Source organism: Mirounga angustirostris, unplaced genomic scaffold (assembly GCF_029215605.1).
Source record: "Mirounga angustirostris isolate CCGP_5_RB_7025 unplaced genomic scaffold, mMirAng1.0.hap1 SCAF_4, whole genome shotgun sequence".
In the NCBI taxonomy this organism is placed as follows: Eukaryota; Metazoa; Chordata; class Mammalia; order Carnivora; family Phocidae; genus Mirounga; species Mirounga angustirostris.
The window spans coordinates 164,383,099-164,409,456 of NW_026991712.1; the positions used below are offsets into that span (position 1 = coordinate 164,383,099).

Below are 26,358 nucleotides of genomic sequence, written 5' to 3' on the forward strand. Positions count from 1 at the left end.
CTGAAGGACAGTTCTGCTGGATATAATATTCTTGGTTGGCAGTGTTTTCCTTTCAGCAGTTTAGATATATCTTCCCACTTCCTTCTGGCCTGTAAGGTTTCTGCTGAGAAATCCACTGATAATCTAATGAGAGCTTTGTTGTATGGGGCAAGTTGCTTTTTTTCTTGTTGCTTTCAAGATTCTTTTTCTTTGTCTTAACTTTTGACGGTTTGATTATAATGTATCTCAGTTTGGGCCATTTTGGGTTCATCCTGGTGATGGAGTTGGAGTTGGAGTCTCTTGAGCTTTTTGAATTTGGATGTCCATTTCCTTCCACAGATTTGGGAAGTTTTGGGCCATTTCTTCAGATACGCTGTCTGCCCCCTATCTCTCTTCTCCTTCTGGGACATCTATAATGTGTATATTGGTCCATTTGTTGATGTCCCCTAAGTCCCTTAGGCTTTCTTCACTTTCTTTATTCTTTTCTTCTTTTTTGCTCCTCTGACTCAGTGATTTCAAATGACCTTTGAGTTTAGTGATCCTTTCTTTTGCTTGATCGAGTCTGCTATTGAACCCCTATAGTGAAATTTTCAATTCAGTTATATTCTTTAGCTACAAAATTTCTGTTTGATTCTTCTTTATAATTTCTGTCTCTTTGCTGATATTTTCATTTTATTCATGCATTGTTTTCCTGGTTTAATTTAGTCGTCTGTGTTCTTTTATAGTGCATTGAGCTTCTTTAAGATGATTATTTTGAATTCTTGGTCAGTAATTCTCCATTTCTTTAATTTTGGTTTCTGGAGATTTATTTTGTTCCTTTGATTGGACCACAGTTCCCTGTTTCTTCATGTGAATTATTATTATTATTATTATTATTATTATTCCTGTGATTTATGCATTTGAAAAAACAGCCACTTCTCCCTATTTTTATGGACTGGCCTCATACAGTGAAAGACCTTCTCCAGTTAGCCTGGCTAGAGCTTCTGGATCTGGAGGTCACTCAAAATTTTTCCGGGGATGTGTCTTCTCTGGGCTTGTGCATGTAGTTTCTCAATTAAAAAGAGGCTTGCCATTTTCTTTCTTAGGATCTTGCAATTTCTTGCTCCCTCTCATGTCTGTCTGTGTTACTGTAGGTTCTCTGGTGCTATAGCAAGTGCTGGGCTCCCTTTTGTTTCCTGTGGTTCCCAGGCATCCTAAGTATGCTGGTTCCTTGTTTGCACTCTAAGTCAGATGAGATAGAAACCAGTCCTTTGGGCAATTTCCTAAAAAGATGGAGCATTGGACTTATGTTCTGCTCTTCTCTTTCCTTCCCAAGGGAGAAGGTGCTAGTTGGGCTATTCTTCTCAATCATGCTGAAATGTGTCGGCTTGGGGGAAAGGCTATGATGGTTGCTGTGAAATGGCTTTCCTCACCTGTTTTACTGGGACTATTCTTGACTTTGAACTTGCCTGGCATACCGTAACTTTTTAACTGGTTTCTGGAGTTCTCATAGACTCTGTGGGTGATATATTGTTATGATCCAAAGTTGATGACTCTGTGGTGGAACAAAGTCTGGGGCTTCTTATTTTGCCATCTTGCTGATGTCACTCCTCAAACCCCTTTCTAATGGCACCTCATCTGGGCACCCTCCCCACTGTCTGTCAGCAGAGACTGCTGGACTGGTAGGGTTGTGAGGGTCATCTGGGCCTTATACTTGTAAAGTCCTTGCTGGATCATAATAAACTCTCTCTTGTGCAGCAGGCTATGTGATGGTTGAATGTAAGTTCATTCTGCTTTGTCTGACCAAGTGCAGCCTGCATGGTCTCCATGCTTCAGGTGAACATGTGCTCTTAGCCATTTCAGGGACAGATGTGTTTTGAGAGGACATTGCACCCATGGAATCACCTGACATAAGAGTCAGAGGTCCTAGGTACCAGCTCCATGACCCCAGTAGATGTGACACCTCTGGTTTCTCTTCTGTCATGCATGGTTAGACCTATATTTCCCTCTTGGGAGGCACAAGGAGATGGGTACCTCTAGATCCTAGGAATCCACATGGGAAGTGTCACTGGAAGGGTACAAGGAAATGGGTGGAACAGATTCTCCAGCTTATGCTACGAGATCTGAGCTAAGAGGTGGCCCAGCCAGGATAGAGCTTAGCTTACAGCAATGAGGATGAAGCTGTCCCCACCTCTTCCTCAATGTCCCTCTTTCTCTCCTTTCTATAAATTCCTTGCCCTTCCCAGTTATACACCTGCTTGCCAGCTGCCATTCAACTAAGAGCATTGTCAGGGAAGCTCAGATTGTCTTGTAGGAGGCCCTAGTGAATACCCATTGAATTGGCTTGAATTCTGTTCTTTCCATGGCCCTGTGCTACTCCTCAAGCCAGTGTGTTTCCTGCCAGAAAATGTCCAGCAACTAGAGTCCAGAGCCCCCTATTAGACTTGCCTTTTTATAGATTCTCCCATTAGAAAGTTCATTCATTTATTCATTCATTCATTTGTTAGTTCGTTTGTTCATTCATTCATTCATTCAGCATATGCTTTTGATTTTTCTTAAGACCACCCAGCAGTGAGCCTTAGGAATTCCTGTCCCAGTCTCTGGCATGGTGACATCATTTTGGTGTGGCCACAAGAGAAGAAAGCTAGGATTGGCAGGATTTCTGGAGCCCTAAAGGGTCTCTAGGACTCTCATCCACAGAACTCTGCAAAGCAGCCCTCTGGTAAGCCCTTTGAGTAACTGAGCACCTTTGGGTGGGGCTCTCAGCTGGAGCGAGGAGGCTACTGGGACAGCAGGTAGGTGATTAGGCAGAGGCTGTGGCTGACCAGACTGGAGGAGCCCATGGTGAGCAAAAGCCATTAAGGCCAACACAGGGCATCTGGGGAAATGGCCATGGGGATGTCTTCTAAGCCGAAGTCTGAGGTCACTGGGGTAGGTTCTGAATCAGATGCTTCCACATGGCTAACCTCATCGTGTTGTTGGCTTGCATGTGTATGGGGGAGGGGCAACAGAGAGCTGTGATGATTTCCTTTTATAGAGATTCTAAGAGGAAGTACATTTCTCCATTACTTCCTGACACAATTTTTAGATTATCCACCTACTCAGATACATTTTTCCCTCAGTTCATTCAAGTTTAGAGAGGAGAGAGAGGGAGGGGAGAGGAATTGAGAGGAAGATTTTCAAAGAATTAATTAAAGTCTCTTCTAGGACAAGATATGCCATCTCTGTGCTTCCTTTGGGGTAGGGGGTGGGGTGGGGACAGGGCTAAAATGGAGTCATGTCCAGCCAAGAGGAAAAGCTCCTTAGCTCTGGTCAGCAATTTTAGACCTCCATGCTACATCTGGCATGTGGCCTGCCCACCATCTTTCCTTCTCCCTCCCTCCCTCGCTTCTTTCCTCCCACCATCCCTCTCTCCCTCCCTCTGTCCCTCTGTCCCTCCCTCCTTCTGTCTGTGTCTCTCTCCCTCCTTGTCTCACTCCCTCCCTTTCATCCCAGTGCAGTGGTAAAACATATACTTTCAGATCTCAGTCTCAGGAGTCAGACAGACCTGTGTTGAACCTCAGCTTTGCCATCTATTATTATACGTGTGAACTCGGGCAAGTTATTTAGCCCAAACCTCATTTGTTAAACAGGGTAAAAAATAACACCAACCTCCTTGGGATGTTTTGAGGTTTGAAATAAATCATGTGAGTAAGATGCTCAGCACTGTGTGAGGCACATAGTCAGTGTTGGATAAAGGATAGCTGGAATTCCTTCATCCTTGTGCTTACTGATATTTGATTCCTTCAATAGCCCTGTTCTGCACCCTCAAGGATGTGTTGGTTAAAAAGGCAGACAATGTTTTCTGCCCTCAGGTCAGTCTGGTGGAGAGATGCCACTCAGGACCCCCCTCCCTGGCTGTAATTCCACTCTGGGCTGAATCTGTGGCCCCTCCCATTACCAAAATTGCTTTCAGACAGAGCCACACCAGCTGGTTTGGCTTCCTGGGCCTTTAGAGAGTTGGGTTCACATGAGCTGTGCATTTGTGATTGCACCGAATTGTAGTTTATTCATTCATTGAACAAATATTTACTGAGTACCATGTGCCAGGCACTGTTCTGGGCATTTGGGATGGAACAATGAATAAAAAAGAGACTTTGCTTTTGTGAAATGAATGTTCAAACAGGAGGAAACAGACACTAAACACACATAAATAAACTACATAGGGTGCTATAGAGTGATACCTGCTATGGGAGAAAGGAAACTGAATAGGTAAGGGAGATTGGAGGTATTGGGGATGGAGGTGGGGGAGGGTTGTGATTTTATTAAGGGCCATCAGGGTAGACCTCATTGAGAAGGGAACGTTGAGACTTAAAGGAGGAGAAGGAGTTTGCCTTATCTGAGGAGAGAGGACTTTATGAAAAGAGGGAAAAGCAAGTGCAAAGACCCTGAGGTGATAGCATGGCCTCTTGTGGGAGGAAAAGGGAGGAGGCAAGAGTAGCTGGGGAAGGAGGAGCAAGAGAGGGAAGCTTTGCGAGAGCAGAGACTGAGTCTGTCCTGTGCCTGGCAGGTGGTAGATGTACAGTGAGTATTAGTTGAATGAATGAATCCTTGTTGGCATCTAGGTCTGACCTGAGCTGGGCCAGGCTAGGACTGACCTCATCACTAATTTGCTTGAACAGAGTGGCTGATTTAAGCTTTCCTTTTTGATAGGAACAATTTTCAAATCACCAACAGAGCTCATATAAAATTCAAATGTGCAATTGGGGGCATCAAAACACAAAGCTCTTCCCTTAGCATGTAAAAGAGCAGCACATCTGCTGAAGAGTGGGAAAAACAAAATGAAATTGCAGATGACCTTTGAATACCTAATTTAAAGAAAAGTCTGTACTGGGCTTTCCCTGTAGCTGCTGTGAAAGTCTTTGTGAGTGAGCTATTTGGATTTCCAGTAGATGTCCAGTCTAAAGGTGCTGGAGGAATGAGGGGGTAGGCAATCTATGGAGGAAGAAGAGGTTGCACCCAACTGCTGGTGACCATATGTTATGTCCTCCCTTTGGCCCTTAGGATGTCTGATTTTGTGTCTCACTCTGGATCTCAAGTCTCCCCACACCTCATCTCTAGAGAGCTAGTCTCCCACCTATCCTCCTCCTCCTTCTTGGCTGAGGACTGAGTGCCAGGAACATCTCAGGGATACACTCTTAAGGGACCACCCCCCATCCCTCACCCCAGGCCTTCTGAGGCAAACCGTCTCTAGTGTGTCCTCTGGTTCTGTCTGGCCTAGGGCTGATGGACATTGTCTTAGGCACTCAGGACCCTGAATGGAGCTCCAGTGCTCTCTGCCCTCACCTCTGTTCCATTAACCCCTTTCGCCAGTGCTCTCTCTCTCTCCTCCTCTGCTTCTTCATCTTACTAATTCCCTTTTCCCTTCTCATCTGGTACAGAAGTCCAGAGAGAAATTGGACATGCATCCCCAGTGGCCTAGGGTGGGGAGAAACAACCAGCCTGAGGACATTAGTGGTTCAGGACCATGGATAGGGCTCTTTGGCTCCCTCAGCACCAACTCTTCACTTGGGTCAGCCGACTCAGGGCATCTATATGAAAGTGGCCTTGAGAGGCCCATTTTAAGATGGAGGGGCAGGGGCCTATGTGACTAAGGGACTTGACCATATCCCTTGCTAGGAAGTGGCAAAACAGAATTAAGAACCCAGGCTCTCTGATTCTTTCCACTGCACCATGTTAAGTATCCCCCATTTTTTTAAAATTAATTTTCAAATATGAGTCACAGAAGGGCAGAGGGCTTAAAGTTGCTTGTGTTCCTCAGGGATGAGGCCAGTTCCTCTATGGGTGTATGTAAACCAGCAGCCATGAGCTTCTAATGAATAGAGAAACAAATGAAAATAAAGGGTACAGATGACAACTGGATGTATTAATCTATTTACTCAATAAATATTAACTGCGTGTCTATGAAATGCCAAACCCCATGTTGGGGATTTAATAGTGAATCAGATGTAGTACTTGCCATCAATGTGGCACTCAGGCAGGTGGGAGAGACAGACATAAGCTTGGCTTCACATACTTTTGGCAGTTCACTTGTTTCTCAGGTTACATTTTTTTTCTTCCTTTGGGAAGTCCAGTGTGCACAGAATTCCTCATGTGGTCTCCCTTCTGATGCCTCACTGTAGTGAGCTCAGCCTTGAGAAGGCAGGCAGTGCAGCAGAAACCTAGGAGTTTGAGCTGAGGTGATTGATTCTTGAATGCAGGTCCTTCCGAGGCAAGGTTCTTTGCCTGTGAGTATGCTCTAGAAAGAGGTGTGACTGATCACTTTGGCCAAAATAAGCATCTAGCCACACTCCTAACTCCCCAATCCATCTATCCATCCATGGAGAAGTAGTTAAGAAGGCAGAATTTGGTACCAGATTGCCTGGGGTTGAATCCTGTTTCTACTGTTTATCAACTGTCTGACCTTGGGCAGGTTACTTAACCTTCTTGGGCCTCAGTTTCATTATCTATAAAATGGGAATCATAATAATACCTATCCAATATAGTTGCAGGGATGGAATGAGTTTATTTACTATAGAGTGATAAAAAAGTTCTTGGCACAGGAGGAATGTGTAATAATCTATTATTGTTAGACTTAGCTCCATGAGGCCAGGGGTACTGCCTGGGATACGGCGGGTGCTCAATACTATTTTTTTAAGGTTTATTTATTTATTTTAGAATGAGTGCGTGAATGGGGGGAGGGGCAGAGGGAGAGAGAGAGGGAGAGAATCTCAAGCAGACTCTCCACTGAACGCAGAGCCCCATGTGGCGTTCAATCTCACGACCCTGGGATCATAATCCAAGCCGAAATCAAGAGTTGGATGCTCAGCTGACTGAGCCACCCAGGTGCCCCTCAATACTAGTTTTTAAATGTGTCAATGAATGAATCAAACATTTGCTAAGACCTGAGTTTTTGTGTGTCAGCCCCTGTGCTCAGCCACCATCCCTTGAGTCAAAGCCACAGCTCAGGTGTCTTCTCAGCTGAGGAGAGCGCAATGCTGGCTCTCTGAATTTGCTCTGAAAGACCCGGCCCAAGAGTAGGACCAACCTGGCAGAGGTGCCTGTCCCCAGATATCCCTGGCCCCTCCTCTCGGTGCTGATCCAGGGATGTAGCACAATCCGATGAGTGAGAGGCTCTGCCCTCAGCAACGCAGAGATCCCTTTGCTGGTCCAGGATTCCCCGTCAACATAATAAACAACCCCTGGCTGGTATTGGCTCAAAATGATGACAAATGAGCTGCCTATGTATCGCCAGGCAGGGAAAATCATATTTGGAACATAGTGGTGGCTTCTGAGTTAAGCATGTCCAGGAGAATCAGAGAGCCTGGAGGTAGAATTAGAAAGCTGAGCGGCATGGGATTACTCCCCTGGAACAATTGGATGTGGTACAGGGGCAGGCTTGCCGCCTCACCCTGTCTGCTATGCATTGTTTTATACCTTTGCTGGATGCATCCCCAGCTTGAGAGGAGGGAGACCCTGTTTTGTTTTCATGTCCCTGAGGCACAGCAACTGTGCTAAGCTCTTTTCAATAAATCCCAGGCTCTGCCCCCAGCGCTGGGGGCAGAGTGGAAACAGAGGACCGTAGCTTAGGAAGTGTGCCCCCTGATGGTGTGTGGAAGCCTTGCAGCCTGGCAGAGAGAGGCACCAGAGCTTTGCTCTCCTGCAGACCTGGGTTTGACTCCCGGCTCTTCTTCCACTGCTGCTACCTATTTGACCTTGAGCATGTTCTTAAGCCTTGAGGAACTTCAGTTTCTTCACATGTAAAGTGGTAGGTGTGGGACGTAATAGCCATTTCAAAGGGTCATTGCAAATGTTAGGGATATAATGGTAGTGAAGCCTGTGTGTAAATGGCGGTTTCCTTCTCAGACCTGCACAAAAGCACCAGTCTTCTGGGTTTGTTTGTACAGTACTCTCTGCTGTGCCCCTGGGACCCAACAATGAGGTGTCCCTGAACCACTTGTTAAGTGGAGAGTTAGTAAGATGGGCCATGCGTGTCTATCTCTATATTCCACTGTGAACTCCTTGGGGACATGGAACACATTATACAAAATCCATTCCTCCCATCTTCCTACCCACATACACATAGACTGGGACTAAGGAACCTTCCCCAGATTTGCTGAATGAAAGATTGAATTTGGTTGGATCTCTGGGGTTCTTGATAGAATCTAGGGGCTTCCTAAAGTGGATAGGGAAAAATTACATCTTTATTTTCACTGATTTCCTGTTGAGACTTGGCATTTCTACCAATGATGAATGTAGGCAACAAAGTACAGCAGTATTAGCCGTATTTGTGAATTTGTCACTGATAAGATCACAGGTATTTTCATTACCTGAAAGTACGGTTGTTGTAGCCATCCAGAAATAACATTTATGGTTTGGACTGCAGTATTTATCAGGCCCACTGCTAGATCTTATTAATAATGCATTAATAGGGGAGTGCCTGTATTACCAGATGACACATCTTCAAAATGTTTTGAAAATTGTATTTCAATATAATTGGTTTCCTTTGTAATTCTATATATTTTGTTTTATTTAAAACATTTCATTAAAAACATTTATTTTATTCAAAAACATCATTTGTGAGGGCTTCATCAGGCTGCCAAAGAGGGTCATGGCACAACAAAGGTGAAGAACCTCTGGTGGAGGAGGTTTGGGAATCCTTTGACATGAATGACAAAGGTGGGAGGTTAGCATCTTACGTATATTATTCTAGAGAGTATTTCTAGCTTTCATTGGGAGCTCCAAGATGGCAAAGAATTAGATCAGTGACTCTCTCCTAAGGGTGATTTTTCCCACCTAGGGGACATTTGGCAATGTCTGGAGATATTTTTGATTGTTTCAGGTGGGAGGTGCTCCTTGGCATTCAGCGGTAAGGCCAGGGATCCTACTATAACATGCTACATGCTACATGCAGAGGACAGCCTCCACAACAAAGAATTCTTCTGCCCCGAATGCCAACAGTACCAAAGCTGAGAAACCCCGGACTAGACTATCATATCATTAGTGGGAATTTCTCTGATTGTTAAGACCTCTAGGGAAAAAAAGAAAAAAAAATGCACAAATTCCTTAGCAACACCTGCGCTAATTCTCTTGTCCAGCCTTAATGCACATCTGCCTTGTGTACCAGGTGCTGGGCCCTAGGATTCCAGAGAGAGGCATGGCTCTGGAAGAGCTCTGGGTCTGCCATTCAGTAGGATGTGTGACCTAGCAGACTGGTGTGCAAAGTGCAGCCATTATGCACATCTCTACTGGGCACCTGTTGTCCAGGCAATGTTCTGGGTGCTGGGGATTGGTGTGAATGGGACAGAGCATGGTCTCTACCACCACGGAATCCACACCTCTCAGGGGAGACATGTAAACCACGTGTGACGGTGGAGATGCAGGGTACTGTGAGGATGGGCGGCGGGGTGTGTGTTTGGATGCGTGTTGGGGTGAGGACGATTCACCTTAGTGTAGTGGTCTGTAAGGTCTCCCCGGGGGTGGTGAACTTTGACCTGTGACCTAAAAGATGGATAGGCGTTGTCCAGACCAGAGGATGGGGAAAGGGTGCTTCAGTCAGAGGGAATGGCAGGTTTGAGACTCAGAGTGAGCCAAGGAACACGGAGCATCCAAGGAAGGAAATGGAGTCTGGCTTGGACTGGAGTGTCATTTAAGGGAAAGACTTGCAAGAGGTGAAGCCCAGGCGAGGAGCAGGGGCTGGCTCTTGCAGGGAAGGGGCATCTTGTGCACCATATTGCGGATTAAGGCCTTTATCCAGAGGAGCCATTGAAGGGGTTTAGGCAAGAGTAGCAGGCCATTTTTGTTTCGTTGAAAGGCACAGACTGGGAGAGAAGAGAGAAGAGTTCTGGAATTTGGAGATGGCTGCTGGAGAGAGGGAGGAAAATAGGAAAAGACAAACAAGAAGGGAGGGAGGGAGGGGGGAGGGAAAGATAGGAAGAGAGGAAAGGACAGACAGAGGGAAGGAGGGAGAAGGGGAGGAAAAGAGGAAAGGATAGATGGAGGGAGGGAGGAGGGGAGAGGGGGAGGGAGAAACTGCCCAGGAAATCAGGGAAGACGCCTCAGAGAAGGTGCAATGTGAAGTGAATCTGGAACAGGGAGTAAGGTTGGCTTGGTGTAGAAGGCACGGGAAGGGCATTCCAGGCCCAGCATTCTGAGGGCCAGAAAGGGCCTGGGGTGTTTGTGGATGGTGAACTATTTGGCATCAGTAAAGCTCGGTGTGCAGGGGAGAGGGGCAAACACGAGGGTCAGGGCCACCCACTCCTGAAGGGTGATTGCTGAGGGCCAGAGATACTGTGTGGCCCCTGCTCCCCGATCTGTCCAGACAAGGGGTCCCTGCCAGAAGGCATGTCTACTGCTGGGCCAGAGTCGACTGTGGACTCGAGGTGCACAGGTGGCTCTCCGTGTGGCAGGTGAGACACCTGCAGTGGACATGATGGTCTGCCTCACATCTGCAGCTTTCCCCTGCGTTTCCTCTTAGGGCGGCTTCATTCATTACATGGCTTCGATGAATCCATATCGCAGCCCAGAGTGCACACCCAGATTCCAGTCTACAGCCCTAATTGCCTTCTGGCCATCTCCATCTGGAGGTCCCACTGGCTTCTCCAACTAAATTTATCCAAAAATGACCTTATCAGTCAACAAATATTTGCAGAGTTGAATTGAATTTTCCTGCCAAACTTCTCAATAGAGTTATCTCCTCAAAATTATCATTATTTGTAGACAACATGATTGTGTACCTCAAACACCCAAGGGAATCAATTGAGAAATCTTTGGAATGAATGAGAGTTCAGAAACCCAGTTGGATGCGAGATGAATATATAAAAATCAATAGGTTTTATGTATATCTGTAAAAACCAGCTAGAAAACTAAACTAATGGGAAAAATATTATTCACTAGAGCAAGGAAAAGCGCATAAAGTGTCTGGGAACAACCTTCTTAACAAGATGTGATTGGGACCTTATATAAAGTAAAGTACAAATCTTTATGGAAAGATGAGTTGGTATTCATTGATCACGTACTGTGTGTTAGGTACTGTCTGAGCATTTAGCAACTTAGCAGGTATTATCACATTAATCTATACGGTCATCCTTGAAGTGGGTGTTAATTTTAAAGATGTCCAAACTAAGTTTAAAGCGTTCACATGAAGCACCCACCAAATATTAAGTGGCAAAATGGAAATTTGCACACAAGGTTTTTGCTTCCCAAACCCGTGCTTTTAACCTTTTCTTAAGCCACCTCCCCAATAAACCCTAAATACACAGACAAATGAAGTTGGAAGGTGTTGTCTGAATATTATAAAAAGTTAATTCATTTCGCCCATCCATTCATCCCCACGATGGGTATTGAGTGTCTGCCATGGGCAAGGACTGAACTAGGTGGTAGAGATAAAAATATGCATAAGCTCTCGAGGAGTCTGCTGATGGACATAAATGTGTCATCATGTCACCATCGGTGAAGGCAAGGATATTCATAGTAGATAAGTAGCAAGTAGAGGAGACATACATGCCATTGTCTTGAGGGTCCCAAGATGGCTGCTTGGAGGAGGGAAGGAGTCTCAAAGTACCTATAGTCAGCCGGGTGAAGGAACTGGAGAGTGACTATCCCAAGCATAGAGAGTTGGGTGGGCAATTAATATTTATGAATTCATTCATTCAACCAACAACTCTTCCGGGAGCATCTGCTATGTGCCAGTACAGGTCTGGGAGCTGGAGATAGAGCAGAGAACAAAATAGTACCTCTGCTTTCATGGACATGGCATTCTCATGGGAAGAGGCAGAAAATAAACAGGAAAATCAACGGCAGTGGGTGCTAAATGCTATGGAAAAGAATAAAGCAGGAAGCTAGAGCACCTGGTCTGAAAGCAGGGAGGCCTGGATTTTAGGTAGGGTGGACTCTGAGGAGGTGATACTTGACTCCAGAGCTCAAGGAAGTGAGGGAGTGGGTCACATGGCTCTTGAGGGAAGAGGTTTCTGGATTGAAGAGTCCCAATGTAGGCATGTGATGGGCTTAAGGAATGGCCTGGAGACTGCATGGCTGACCGTGGGAATGAGGGGACAAGAGACAGGAGAGGAGCTCAAGAGGAAGCGGGGCGTCCATTCAAGGTAGGGCTTTGAAGGGCTAGGACTTTAGCTCTTATGTTGAGGGAGATGAGAAGCCAGTCCATCTTTAGTAGAGCAGTCTTTCTAAAAATATGACCAAAAAGAGGTCAGTGTCACTGCTTGCAAAACTGAACATTTTAATCTTCACGAAAAATTGAAACAATGCAAAAAGCACACAGCCAGGTAGACAACAATATTTGCAACAAATATGACAAAAGAGTAAAATCTGGATTCTATGAAGAGTCAGTACAAGTTGGTAAGAAAATCGTAGGAACTTATGGAAGATTTAAGTACATAAAATTCAGGAACCTCTTATGTCAAACATCATAAAATTAAAAGGCTAAAATGGCGACAAACCTGTGATGCCTACAGGACATAAATATATAAATCAAAAAGAAAAAATAAGCTCTGTAGTGGAAAATTAGCCAAAGAGTTCATCAGATGGTTCCTAAAGGGAGGATTTAAAATTATTAGGGAATGTTGAAAAAAAAAGGTTGAGTCCAAGTTACAAAGAGATACTAAATAAAACAAGATAGCTTTTTTTTTTTTTTTTGCACCTGTCAAGTAGGGAAATACTTTTCAATAAGAGAACACACAATGTGAGTGAAGATGGATTGAGATAGGCATTCGTAGGCATGGCTGTTGAGAATGGAACTGGAGTATATTTTCTAGAAAGTATTTGGGAGATCCAGAGCCAGAGCATCACAAATGTTCCTACCCTTTGACCCAATACCCTGCACTTTTGGAAGTCTGTCATAGGGAAATCATCACCCCAAAGCGTTTAATTCTCCAGGATTGTTCTTGAGCCTGAAATGGGTCTTGGCCGTGTCTGGGAGCTGCGCTGACTGGAGAGAGTTATGGGTGAGTGAAGGCAGCCCATCCTGGGTACAGAGAAAGAAATGCAAGGTGCCCTTGGATCAAAGTGCACAGCAGCATTCCCATCCACAGGGCAGTACACTGGTCATTAGGCGAAGAACGAAGAATATGAAAACACTCATTTAAAAAGATACAAGCACCCCTATGTTCACCGCAGCATTATTTACAATAACCGAGATATGGAAGCAGCCCAAGTGTCCATGGATGGATGAATGGATAAATGAGATGTGGTGTATATAAACATGGACTATTACTCAGCCATGGAAAAGGATGACATCTTGCCATTTGCCACAACCTGGATGGAGCTTGAGTGTCTTTTTTTTTTTTTTTTAAAGATTTTATTTATTTATTTGAGACAGAGAGAATGAGAGACAGAGAGCATGAGAGGGAGGAGGGTCAGAGGGCGAAGCAGACTCCCTGCCGAGCAGGGAGCCCGATGCGGGACTCGATCCCGGGACTCCAGGATCATGACCTGAGCCGAAGGCAGTCGCTTAACCAACTGAGCCACCCAGGCGCCCGAGCTTGAGTGTCTTATGCTAAGTGAAATAAGTCAGAGAAAGACAAATGCCATGTGATTTCACTCATATGTGGAATTTAAGAAACAAAAAAAACAAACAAAAAAGAGACAAACAAAAAGAGACAGATTCTTAAATGCAGAGAACCAAGTGATGGGAGGGGGGAAATAGGTGAAGGGGATGAAGAGGACACTTACCGTGACAAGCACTTACTCACTTACTAACGTTTGGAACTGTTGAATCACGAGAGCATACACCTGAAACTAACAGGACACTGTATGTTAACTCTACTGGAATTAAAAAATAATAACAATTAAAAAAAGGATGAAGAACAGGTAGCCCTTTTCTTGGAAGAAATTCAGCATTTTATAGGCATGAAAAGACATTTAGCCCTTTTGGCACGGACTCCCACTCTATTGGCATTTCAATCTGGAGTGGCTGCTCTCTGGGTTATAACTTCCTCAACTCACTAACAAACTAACATTTGATTTCAGGAAGCCTTCCCAATGAGTCAGGCTTCTAGCACTATCTATCTTGAACAGTGCCTGCCACAGAGGTCAGCCAGCCTCCTGTGGACAATACCGCCATCCCCAACCTAGAAACCGAAGCTGGATGCGGTTACGGCGTAAGTGAATATTCGTTCTGGGACTCTGGCCATGGAAGAGCATTTTCCACTGCACTGACCAGCATTCATTCTGTCACCAGACCTTACGAGTGTCCAGGTCTTATTTAAAACAGAAAAAAAAAAATCCAGAAACAATTTAAATGTCTGACAGTGGGAGAATGGTTGAGTAAATTCTAGTTTAACCATAGAACGGAATGTTGTTCATCCATTTAAAAGGCTGTTTATGAACAGATTCAATATCTTGGGGGAGAAGCTCGTGTTATAATGTTTACTGAATTGTTGCAAAAGAAAACCGAGAAATGACCTGAATGGCCATCAACAGGGGAGTGGTTGAATAAATTGAGATACATCCATGCCGTGGAATATTACACCTTTATATAAAAAATAAGTTAGATATGTATCTACTGCCTGGAAGTTGTCCCTGATGTATTGTTAAGTGAGAAAGCATGGTGCAGAGAAATGAGCTAACGTAGGATCTCATTTTTAAACAAAATAATAAAAATTCTCCCAGAATGTGTCCATTTGCTTGCATGAGAGTGGAGAAGGTTGGAGAGGAACACCTAGGCGCCTGGTCACTTTGGGTTGGGTGGAAGGGAGAGAGATAGGAGATCAGTTTTTCTTTATATGTCTTTGTGTTGCATATATGCATATCTATATATATCACAAATGCACCTTGCCTTTGTAATTTAAGACAAGAATAATTTACTGAAGAAAGATCACACACAATTATATGTGCAGTATTAGCTGCACAGTGTGAAATGTGTCTGGAAAAATCTAGGAAAAAAAAGAAAATATTAATAGCAGTTGCCTCTGGAAGGAAGGTGCAGTTATAATGTTTCGTCTTTTTTATCCTTGCCTGTATTTTTCAAATCGAATGAGCAAAATGTATAAATTATTATTTAAAATATACGGGCTTCCACCTTCTCACCAGTCCATCTTGCCTTTACTTACTACGATCTGGTCTCTGTCGGCCTTGCCTCCAGCCACCTGACTTTGCTGAAATTCATGTATCCATTCAGCACATACTTGCTGAATTCTCGGCATTGGGGAGGCAGCGGGAACCAGGACGAATCCCTCACTCTCAGCATTCTCCTTCCAGAGGGACCATTGAGAAATCAAACTGAGTGACCTCTCCCCAGACCCTCATCTTAGCCTGTCTGTGGTGCTCAACACATTGAGTCAAGTTCTCCTGCGTGGAAATGTCCTCTGGTTCTCCTCCCGCCATTCTGCCTGCCTCACTGCCCCCTACCCCGTCACCCTTCTTGTCCCCGTACATGGAAACTGTTCCCAGGGGCTCTGTTTTGAGCCCCTTCACTTGTTTCTCCATAGCAGGAGTACAGTTTATATCCAGATTCTGAATCAGAAATGGCAGCTCTGTGCCGCTCTGAGCCGAGGCAGCCGCCCAGGATGCTGGGGATGGTGGTAAATGTTGGTATCTGTGGTTGCCAGGACATGGATGATAGTGGCCTTTACAGTGTGGTCCCCGTGGGCTCTGTACTTCAGATGCACTCTGTGCATCACTCGGTGCACATGTTGGTGTGTTTGATTATGTCTGGTCTAGGATCTGGGCCCCATGGTCCCTCACTGGGTCTAACCTAGAGGAATGAATGAACAAATGAATGAATGAATGAATGACATAATACAATGACATCTCCAGGCAGATTTTAGAAACATGAGTAGATCTGGTGCCTGTGCTGATGAGGGGAAGTTTAGGGAAGTGAATTAGGGGGCTCCTTTGAAGCTTTATTTCATTATTCTTGTGGCTGAATATTTTTCTGGTTTCTGGGCCATTTACGTCTTCTTTAGTAAACTAATTTGTTCAAGACCCTGTCTGATTTTTCAATTATAGCGCTTGTTGTTTTCCTATTGATTTGCAATGGTTCTTTGTATATTAAGGCAATTACTTTTGTGCCTAACGTTTTTGTATCCTTTTCTGTTTCTATTTTTGACATATACAAACTTTTTGCATAAAACTATCAGGCTGGTAGTATTTTCCAGTTTTTCTGCTCAGAAAAATCAGCCAGATAATTATTTGCCTATATTTTTCTCTAATTACTTTTTTGGCTTGATTCTGTTTTAACTTCTAACTCTTTTCTCCATCTGGAATTTATTTTAGTAGATGGTGTGAGTTGAGGAGGTAGTGGTTCTTTTCCCAGTTAATTTGGTGGCCGTGCAAAATGTTTTTCTTTTCTCATTGATTTTTTAATGTTGTCTTGTATATATTTCAATTTTTATGTGTGTTAAGACTTCCCACAATACTGTTTCACGTTCTGCTTGTCTGCTCTTAGACCACCCCTCCGCTGTTTTCATCAGCATCATTTGGTGAATCTGGTTAGTATCTTGCAGAAGGAGGATACTGCATTTTCAAAAAATATGCATTGTCTGTGACCATCTATTTTTCCACTTAAACTTAGGTATCATCTTACCAAATTTAAAACAGGTCATTGGGCTTTTGATCAGAATTGCATTAAGCTTATAAATTAACTTTTCAGAAGGTTAATATTCTAAATTAACCTTTCAGTAGTTCGTCTTTCTGCTCAAGATGATGTTATGTCTCTTCAATTATTCAGTTTTTTAAAATCCCTCTCTAAAAGGCATTTTCATACAGTGCTTGCTCATTTCTTACTGAGCTTATTTCTATGTCTTGCATGCATTTTGTAGTTATCATAAAGAAGAACTTTTTTCTTTATATTTTTATCTGTCCCTGGCATATGGAAATGGTATTGATTTTGTAAACTTATTTTGCATTTGGCTACTTTACAAAGTTTTTTTTTTATCAGTACTAATAGCTTTATAATTGATTTCTTTGGGTTTTGGGTATATTAAAATGTCATTTGCAAACCATGTTTTTCTTGCTCCTTTTTTTTTTTAGTGTGTGTGTTGCATGAGTTAGCTCTTTCAATAAGTCATGAAACCTCACAGGTGATAGTAGCATTCCTGATCTTAATCAGGTGTTCGCTGTAAGTATGAATGTTGGTTATTTTTCTAAAATGGATGCTGTATCATGGTAAGGAAATCTTTTTCCTAGTTCCAAATGCTTATTTTAATCAGGGTTACACGTCTAATTTTATTAAATGCCCATTTAGCATTTATTCAGAAGACTTTAACTTTTTTTCTCCTTTAATGGAATACTTTGTGTTAAGAGAGTTCTCAATAGTAAAGTCATTTCAGAGATTAACTGTCCTTTGTCAGTTAATCCCTAAGCGGGCTTTAAAAAAAAAATTAGTGTTGACTCCATTTATCAGCATCAGAGTTAAGGAGGGGGGTGTGAAGTGGCTGCTCACATGTGAATCCTTCTGTGAGTAGCCGTGTGGTTTGGGCTCTGTTCCTTAATTTCTCTTTGCCTTAGTTTTTCATCTGTAAAATGGAGACATTAATAGTCTCCGTTTTAAAGGGCTGTTTGTGAGGTTTAAACAACTCAGTCTATACAAAGTTCTGAGAAGAGTATCTAACCAAACACTCACTAAATAGAAGCCATATATTAAATTATTAGAAATTTACCATGTGTGTGCCTGATACTGAGTTTGGGGTGTGGATTCAGAGATGGGAAAACTCACATATGGTCTGTCTTCTCATGGAGCTTACAGCCTGGCAAGAAGACAGAGCCTTATGAAATAATCACGTGGAAGCATGGAAATTTTCCTCTATGATAAATGCTATCAAGAAGAGCTATGGTGTCATAAGAATATGTAATAGGGGGGTTGAGCTAGTCAAGGAGAGACACTGGACTGAGATCTGAAAGATAAATATGCCCAGAAGGTAGGGAAGAGTATTCTAGGAAAAGAGAAGAGCATATGCCAAGGTCCTATGGCTGTGCAAGGAAGATAATGTGCCTGGTACAAAAGTTGAGAGGGTGGTGTTTGAATGGAATGCTAGTGGACACTGGGTCTAAGAGGTCACTAAGGGCCAGACCATGCAGAGACCCTCCCAGGCCTGCAAGTGATTTTCTTCCTTATTGAACAGCAATGAAGAGTCATGGAAGGTTTGGTGTAGGTTGGGGAGAGGGGAAGTGACCTGATCAGATTTCTGTTTTAAAAAGACATCCCTGGCTGCAGTGTTGGCAAGGACCAGAGTAAATGTGGTTGACCAGGTAGGAGGTTATTATGGCAGTCAAAGAGAGAGACTGGTGTGGACAGGGAAAGGGGGGAGTGGAGGTAGAGACAAGATGGTAGATTGCCTGTGGGGTTGTGATGGAGAGGAAGGTGTCAGAGGAGAGGGAGGGAGGGAGACATCACAAGCCTGCAAATCCCAAAGGAGATGTCGGGGCTGGAGCTCAGAGGGAAGTCTAGCCTGCAATGTGAAGTTGTGGGTTGTCAGTGGGCAAATGGGGAGGTCCTCTAGACTAGACAGAGAGGAGGAGAGGTCCCAGCACTGAGCCTGGAAAGGGGCCAGAGGAAGAGCAGGGAGCGGAAAGAAGGAGAGAGCAGTGGTGTGGGAGAGAGCCTGTGGTCCCCAAGCAGCAGCATCATTGGATCTAGTGAGAGGAACAGCTTCTGGCCCCAGGAGGATGCTGTCCTTCGGAAGGTCAGAGTTCACATTCCAGCCAGGTACCCAGGCGGTGTGCATGCACGGTGAAGTCTGAGATGTTCTGGCCTGGCAGGAGTGTTTCCAGAAGGAGGGTACGTGTGAGCAACAGTCTTAGAGGCAGCAGAGACAGAGATCTGTTAAAGGGAAGACTGAAAAATATCCACTGGACCCATCAGTGACCTTAGTACACCAGCTTGGGTGGATCAATAGGACCCGAAGGCAGAAGTGACAGGGCTGGAGAGCGAGTGGGAAGTCAGGAAATGGAGACAGAAAGTATAGACAGATTGTGTTTTCTAGAAATTTGGCAGCGAAGGGGAAGAGAGAGACAAGGCTGGAGGGAATGCAGTGGGAATTGTTTTCTCGGTGATGGGGTCCTGAGCACACTGAGAATGGGAAGACTCCAGTGGAGAGGAAATGATTGGACGCATGTAGCGTATGCAAGAGAGAGACACAGGTCAGCTTTGTGATGGGGAGCGGGGATGGGATTCCAAGGGCAGATGGGACGATTATGTTTAGATCGGAGCAGGGGTGGTTCCTCCGTTGGGGGAAGGAGGACAGCCAGGGGCAGATTGGATGGATTCGGAATTGGTGGGGGGAGACAGAGGACCAAGGGATCCCCCCTTGTGGCTTTGTTTTCTGTGCCAGGTGGGAGGAGAGACAGTGAGCTTGGAGGAGGGACCTGCAGAGTCAGGAGGGCATGGAAAATGGAGAAGGTTGCAAGTCTTCATTCTGGCATTTGATGTTCTAGAGGGGAAGCCTCTGTTCTGCCCTGTCTGGTGGCTTTTGGTTCCAACTCTCTGAGCCTTATTTTCTTACCACACCGTTCTTCCGAGGCTCGAGTCCAACGACACACATTTTGTCATCTGCGCAGTGCATGGCACAAGCAAGCCTAAGCTCCGTCTGTCATCCACCCTCCCTCCCTCTGTGCCCAGCCTGGGGCAGCCTGGGAAGCCCATGGGAAAGCGGGTCAACATTGCTCCTTTTTCTCTGGAAGCTTCTGGGAGTTCTTCTGGCCATACTGACCTGCTCCCTTTCTCTCTCCCAGGCCAAAACTGCACGTTCCAACTACAGGGTCCCAATGGGACAGTTGAGAGCCCAGGGTTCCCATATGGCTACCCCAATTACGCCAACTGCACGTGGACCATCACTGCGGAGGACCAGCACAGGATCCAGCTCGTGTTCCAGTCCTTCGCCCTGGAAGAGGACTTTGACGTCCTGTCGGTGTTTGATGGCCCGCCCCAGCCAGAGAACCTGCAGACCAGGTACTGTCTCCGTAGCCAACAGCGGGGACCTGAGCCAAGCCCGCTCGCCAACAAAGTCCTCTGTTCCTATGGGCTCTGCCCTCAATTCCTCTGCTTTCTTTATGTTTCCAAATGCCTTTCTCCAGCTTAGAAATACCCAGTAGGCGGGACTGATGGCTAGTGTACTTAGGAAGATGAGATAGAAGACACAAAGTGTTGTAGAGAAGTTCAAGTCTTTCTTTCTTTTTTTTTTTAAAGATTTTATTTATTTGACAGAGAGAGATATAGCGAGAGGGGGAACACAAGCAGGGGGAGTGGGAGAGGGAGAAGCAGGCTTCCCGCCGAGCATGGAGCCCGATGCGGGGCTCTATCCCAGGACCTGGGATCACGACTTGAGCCGAAGGCAAATGCTTGATGCCTGAGCCACCCAGGCGCCCCTCAAGTCTTTCTATTAAGACGGATTTTGCATGGATTTGTGTGTATGTGTGTGTGTATCTATTGGTGTGCATTCTTTGCACGCATGGAGATCTATTTTCACCCCTTAGATCCAGCAGATATGTGTTGAAAGCTAATAATGATCATGTCTTATATCCTGTACTTGAAAACCATCAATACTTCATTGGAGTTTGCCTTGCATTTGCATGGCCTTGACTGTGGGCGTAGAATCAGGAGTTTGGGGCAGGGGCACTTGGGTGGTGCAGTCGGTTAAGTGTCCGACTCTTGATTTTAGCTCAGGTCATGATCTTGGGGTTGTGAGATTAAGCCCTGCATTGGGCTCTGTGCTGAGTGTGGAGCCTGCTTGAGATTCTCCTTCTCCCTCTGCCCCTCCACCACCACCCCCCAAAAAAGGAGTTTGGGGCAAAGTTCCCACTCTCTCAAACCCCATCCTGGTTATTGGAAGAGAAAACTCTGGAAGGGCTTTCCTGATCCCCTGAGCTGTCTCCCGAGGGGGAGAGAGAGTTCACGTCGAGGAGGGAGATAGGCAGGGAGACTGCTGCCTTTGCAGATGGGCAGACTTGTCTAGGACAGAGGTCAAGGCCCCAGAGTCCTAGCTCTCCAGCTTTTGTTGACCTGGTGGCCAGCCGTGCTCCATGGCCAGCCTTGTCCTGGTTCTGCCAGCCAGGCTTTGGGTTCCCCAGGGAGCCAAAGGGTTAGTGGCTTACCAGCCAAGCCCTGGGGAGCTCGGGGTGCTAATGAGTGGAACAGTAATGAGCCGTTCCCTGGCAGGTGCTTTAACTCTCGAGGCTTTAAGATGCTCTGTGCCCTTAGCTTGCGAGCTTCTGGAGCAGGGTCACAAACAGCACTTACAGGACAGCACCAGCCCTCTTCTCTCCCGCTCCCTGCCCTCTCAGGGTAGTGCAGAGGTGAGGCTGCCAAGCCTGCAGCAGAGGTGGGGGCCGCTGGGGCCCCTCTGACTAGTAGCTCTTACCGGACAAGGCTGGGCTTATCCATCCTGCCTTGACAGCCAGCATGTTTGGTGCACGGTAGGTCTTCAGTGACACTTGGGGGGGGGCAGGGTCTAGAGTCCTCCTCACTTATTCACTGCACAACTATGTCATGAGCACCCCTTATGTTCCAGACACTGGCCTGGGTGTGGGGGGTGCGGCAGCGAGCACAACACAGCCACTGTCTTCACGTGGGCTACCTGCTAATGGGGGCGGCGGACATGGATGTGAATATGTGAGTTGAGCATTCAAGGACATCAGAGCTAGAGAAAAAGCAGGGGGAGACTGGGACTGGAGAGTCTGGAAGAGGTCGCAAAGGAGCAAGTCCTTACCACTGGGTGCTGAGCTCAGTGGCACCATCTGTGGGGCCCCTGCATAGACTTTTGATGGATGTTGAATGAAGTTGAAAGATGGAAAGGCTAATGGGGTACTTTGCTGGGGTGTGGACAGCTGGAGGCTGACTCCGGTTCTGCGTCCTAGAGCTGTTCTAGCTTTCCTTGCTCTGAGGTCCTACACGGATGTAGTCAGACCTCTGCTTTCTGATGCTTAGGTTTGCTCACTGGGAGAGTGAAATGCAGAACATCCACGGGAGGTGGGGGGACTGGTCTGGCCTGGAAGGGTGGGGAGGTGGTCCTGGGAGGGGAGGCCCTGGTTGTGTCCCCTGCCCCAGCGCAGCCCACTCTGGCCAACCAGTCGTGTGTGAGGAGGAGCTCCCAGGGGTTGTGCCTTCACTAGGTGGTCCCTGCTTGGGTTCTCCCTTTCTGTGATTTTCCCCATCTGCTCATTTCCGTTCATTTCAGTAGCCAAGGGCCTGCAGGCTTAGCAGAGGGGGAAGAGTGCTGGGCCTCTTGGGGCCCCTACAGCCAGAGGAGCTCATAGCTTGGAGGACACTGGGCAGGGAGATGACGCCAGAGGACAGCCTGAATAGCAGCCTGTGTGCTCCTTGAAGGTTTTGGAATGGGGCTCCTTCCAGGGGTGTAGGGGGGACAGCATGTGTGTTTGGGGAGGACTCTTGGGTCCTTGTGAATTATTTTCATGTTCTTTGCGTGGTTATTAGTCTACTCAGGTTTTCTTCTTATTCGTGAATCAGTTTCTATATGTATGTTTGTCCACGAAATCATCCCTTTTATGGAGATGGTCAAGGGTCTCAGCCTAGAATCACATGCATTACAGTTTCCCCATCTGTCTGGTATCTGGGAATGCACCTTCTATCTCGCGCCTGCTCCTGTGTGTTTGTGTTTTCTTTCTTTTTACTCAATTAGTCTTGTCAGAAGTTGCCTGTTTTATTGGTCTTTTTAGCATTCCACCTGTAGGGGTATCAATTTTATTCTTTCTCTATTATCTACTGACTCATTTTTGCTTTTATCTTTATTCATTCTTTTCTCCCTCTTACATTGGGCAAATATTGCTCTTTTGCTGATTTCATGAATTGAATTAGTTTCATTATTTCTTGTTTGATAACAAAAACCTTAAGAGACATTTTCCCCTAAGTATAACTTTGACCATATCCCATAAATTTTGATGGATAGTCATTATTTTAGGAAGAGCCTCTAATTATGGTTTTGTGCCTTCCTTGACTCTAGGGTTTTTTCCCTCAGATTTTCCAGTAATATTTTTTATGCTTAAAACATTATTATCTAGTTGTATTGCATTATGATCAGATGATTATTTCCACTTTGGAGAACTTGCTTTTTTCCCCACAGTGTAAGATCATTTTTTGTTAACTGTTCTATAAGTATTTGCAAGAAATAATTCTTTCTGAAAAAATTTGTGTTATTAACATTATGCAGTTTTTCTAATTTCTTATTGTCTGAATGAGGTTTGTCAAAGATAAGCAATGCATTGTTTTCACATTTTCACTATTGTTCTTGTCAGTTTATCCTTTTATTTCTAAGTTTTTACTTTATATATTTTGGTGCTATACTTTTCAGCATGTAAATATGTTTAAACATTAGATATTGAGTGAATTTTATGTATTTTTTCAATAAAAAAGTTATCTTTATTCCTCCAGGTTTTTTTTGGTCTTAAATTCCACTTTGATGCTAATATAACCATCTTCATTTTCTTTGATGTTTGTATTTATTGGGTCCTCCTCTTTCCCAATTCCTCTGTTTTAAATATTTCTGGCATTGTTCTAGTTATATCTCTTAGGACATCATATCATTGGATTTTTTTTTAAGATTTAAAAAAAATTATTTATTTGAAAGAGAGAGAGGGAGAGAGATACAAGAGCGAGCACAAGCCAGGGGGCAGTGGCAGAGGGAGAGAAACAAGCAGACTCCCTGCTGAGCAGGGAGCCTGACCCGGGGCTCTATCCCAGGACCCCGGGATCCTGGGCCGAGAGCAGACACTTAACAAACTAAGCCACCCAGGTGCCCCTGGATTTTTATTTTTAAACCTTTTCTGAGAGTCTATTCTTTAATAGGAAAGCTTGATCTACTCACATTTTTTGGTGACAACCTGTATGTTTGCTCCAGTATAATACTTAATGCTTTCTGTTTTTAAGTTTCCTTACTCTTATTTACTCTTATTTCCTTTTCTCTACTTTCAAGTACAAGTTTTCTTCGCTTTTTCTGTGATTTTGATTCTACTAGTGGTTAAGTTACTTCTTCAGAACACATTTTTTTTAAAGATTTTATTTATTTATTTATTTGACACAGAGAGAGCGCACAAACAGGGGGAGCTGCAGACAGAGGGAGAGGGAGAAGCAGGCTCCTCACTGAGCAGAGAACCAGACATGGAGCTCGATCCCAGGACCCTGGGATCATGACCTGAGCCGAAGGCAGATGCTTAACTGACTGAGCCACCCAGGTGCCCCCAGAACACATTTTAAGGTGTATTTCTCTGTCAACATCTTGTCTGGGTAGGCTTTTTCTTAATCAGGTCATACTGGCACTGCATCTTGTAGAAATTCCTTAGTGTTTGTAGCATGTAGTTATCTGTCTCTTTTTCCTAGTTTCCAGAGTGGACATTTATATTGGCTCTTTTTAATATACCTTCGATTATTTCTATGAGAACTTAGGGGCTCAAGTGGAAGGGGAGTTTAACATGTTGGCTTGGCTCTCCGTCTTCAACTGGAAGTTTGTCCTAGGATTTTTATTCTTTTTGATGCTATTATGAATAGAACTAATTTTTATTTTATTTTATTTTTAGATTATTCACTGCTAATATATAGAAATACAGTTGGTTTTTGTAACATTGGTCTTACGTCTCAAGACCTTGCTGAACTTGTTATTAATGCTTCTAATTTTTTTATTATTATCTGTGAATAAATGTTTTTGTTTTAGTTTTTCCTTTATAATCTAGATGTCTTTTATTTCTTTTTTTGCCTAACTGCACTGGATAGGATCTCACTACCGTCTTGAAAGGAAGTGGTAAAACTGGACATCCTTGTTTTCACTCCTGATCTTAAAACGTTCAGTCTTTCGCTGTTAAGCGTGTTGTGAGCTATAGATGAGTGCTAGATGCCCTTCGAATGAAGGTTTTAGCAGATGATTTTGGCACAGTCTGGCTGCAGTGGGGAAAATCCACTGGATTGGGGGCCAGACTGGTGACCGCCAGGCCAGGCAGGAGACAGTGGTAGCCAGAGCTAGACCAATGGAGAGAGAAGATGGAGTGGCTTTGTATGATATTAATGGAAAGGCATCGTCCCTGAAGTTAAGGGCAAATTTATAGGGACTGTGGAGTGTAAAGAAGAAGAAAGAGGTGGAGGATGACTCCACCGTGTCTGACTTGGAGGCAGAAAACAAGCAAGATCAGTGTGCGTGAATTCCAGTTTCCAGGAAAAGGTGTTCTCACGGCATACCAGGGTCTTTTCTGTACAGATTTTTTTTTTTTTTATTCGTCTAGTGGAACAGGAAGGTCATGTTCTCTCACGTTGTTTTCCTGTGAAACAGTATCACACAGGAGGAGGGAGGGGCAGGCCTAGATTTATACCCAGGTAGGTACTACATTTATTAACGCTGTGACCTGTGCTAAGTTTGGCCTCTCGGAGCCTCATCTATAAAATGGAAGTCACACTGTCCATCTTTGCCCATCTTCCAGGGTGGTGGTATGGGAGCCCCCTGCTACAGATCCCTTCGTGCTCTAGCAATGGTAATTTGCATCCTTCCCCGCCCCTCTGTTCCCAGACCTAGGAACTCGGACTATTCTAGAGGGCTTTGGCGTCTGTCCTGCCACTGCACGTATAGACTTTTTGGATCACAGGAACACAGGTGTGGAGCACAGACACTGAAGAAGGAATCGGGCTCAGGGGCATCCCTCACCATGGGTGGCATTACTGAGCAGCAGGTTTCTCTCTGCCCGGATAGCCTGTGGCTTGCTGTGTTTATTGTCTACAACTCCGCAGCCTCAAGTTTTGTAGTTCTGCTGTCTGTGCATTTTGAATGCATTTCTCCTTTCTTCTTCTTTTGCTCCAACACTGATCTTTTTCACTTGGTGGATGCGTTCCAGCACAAGGCTGAAGGGTCACCTCCCCACCTCAATCCCCAGCCCCCTTTAAACTTACCTTTCTCCGGCTGCTTGCTCATGGGTTGTGTTATGAGTGACAGGCTTCTTAACTGATTAGATTCTAAGCTCCTTGAGGCTGGAAGTCAGGCCTTCTATCACATTTTGCTGTGGCAGAGCCAAGCAGTGAAATATACCTCTTGCTGGTGGATGACGTGAGCTTGCTTTCCAGCTGTTCCTTAGCCGGCACATCTGCCAGTCTCTTTGACTCTCAGCCTCAGCATCCCCATCTATGAAGTGGGTATATCAATATCTGCTTCATAGGTTGGTTGGTGAGGATTAAGTTAAATCATGTGTGTAAACCACTTTGAATTGTGATAAGATATAAACAAAAGGAATACTTGTATATTTGGAGAAGAAAATCAGAAAACACAATTAAGCAAAAAGACACCCCCCCATAAATGTATAAGTCATGTGGCAGAGCAATGGTTCTCAACCCCCAGGGGACGTTTGGCAAGGTCTGGAGACATTTTTGGTTGTCACATGGAGGGGAGGGGCTGTGGCATCTAGTAGGTCATGGCCAGGGATGTTGGTTGTCACATGGGGGGG

The 26,358-nt window shown here is 44.9% G+C and overlaps 1 protein-coding gene across 1 annotated transcript in view; it reads left to right on the forward strand.

Annotated features, from left to right (window-relative positions):
• CSMD2 (CUB and Sushi multiple domains 2) overlaps window positions 1-26,358 on the forward strand; it is a 590,090-nt gene that overhangs the window by 39,152 nt on the left and 524,580 nt on the right. The window contains exon 2 of the mRNA XM_064589508.1: window positions 19,663-19,879. Coding sequence (XP_064445578.1) covers window positions 19,663-19,879 — 217 coding nt within the window. The remainder of the gene's footprint in view (window positions 1-19,662; window positions 19,880-26,358) is intronic.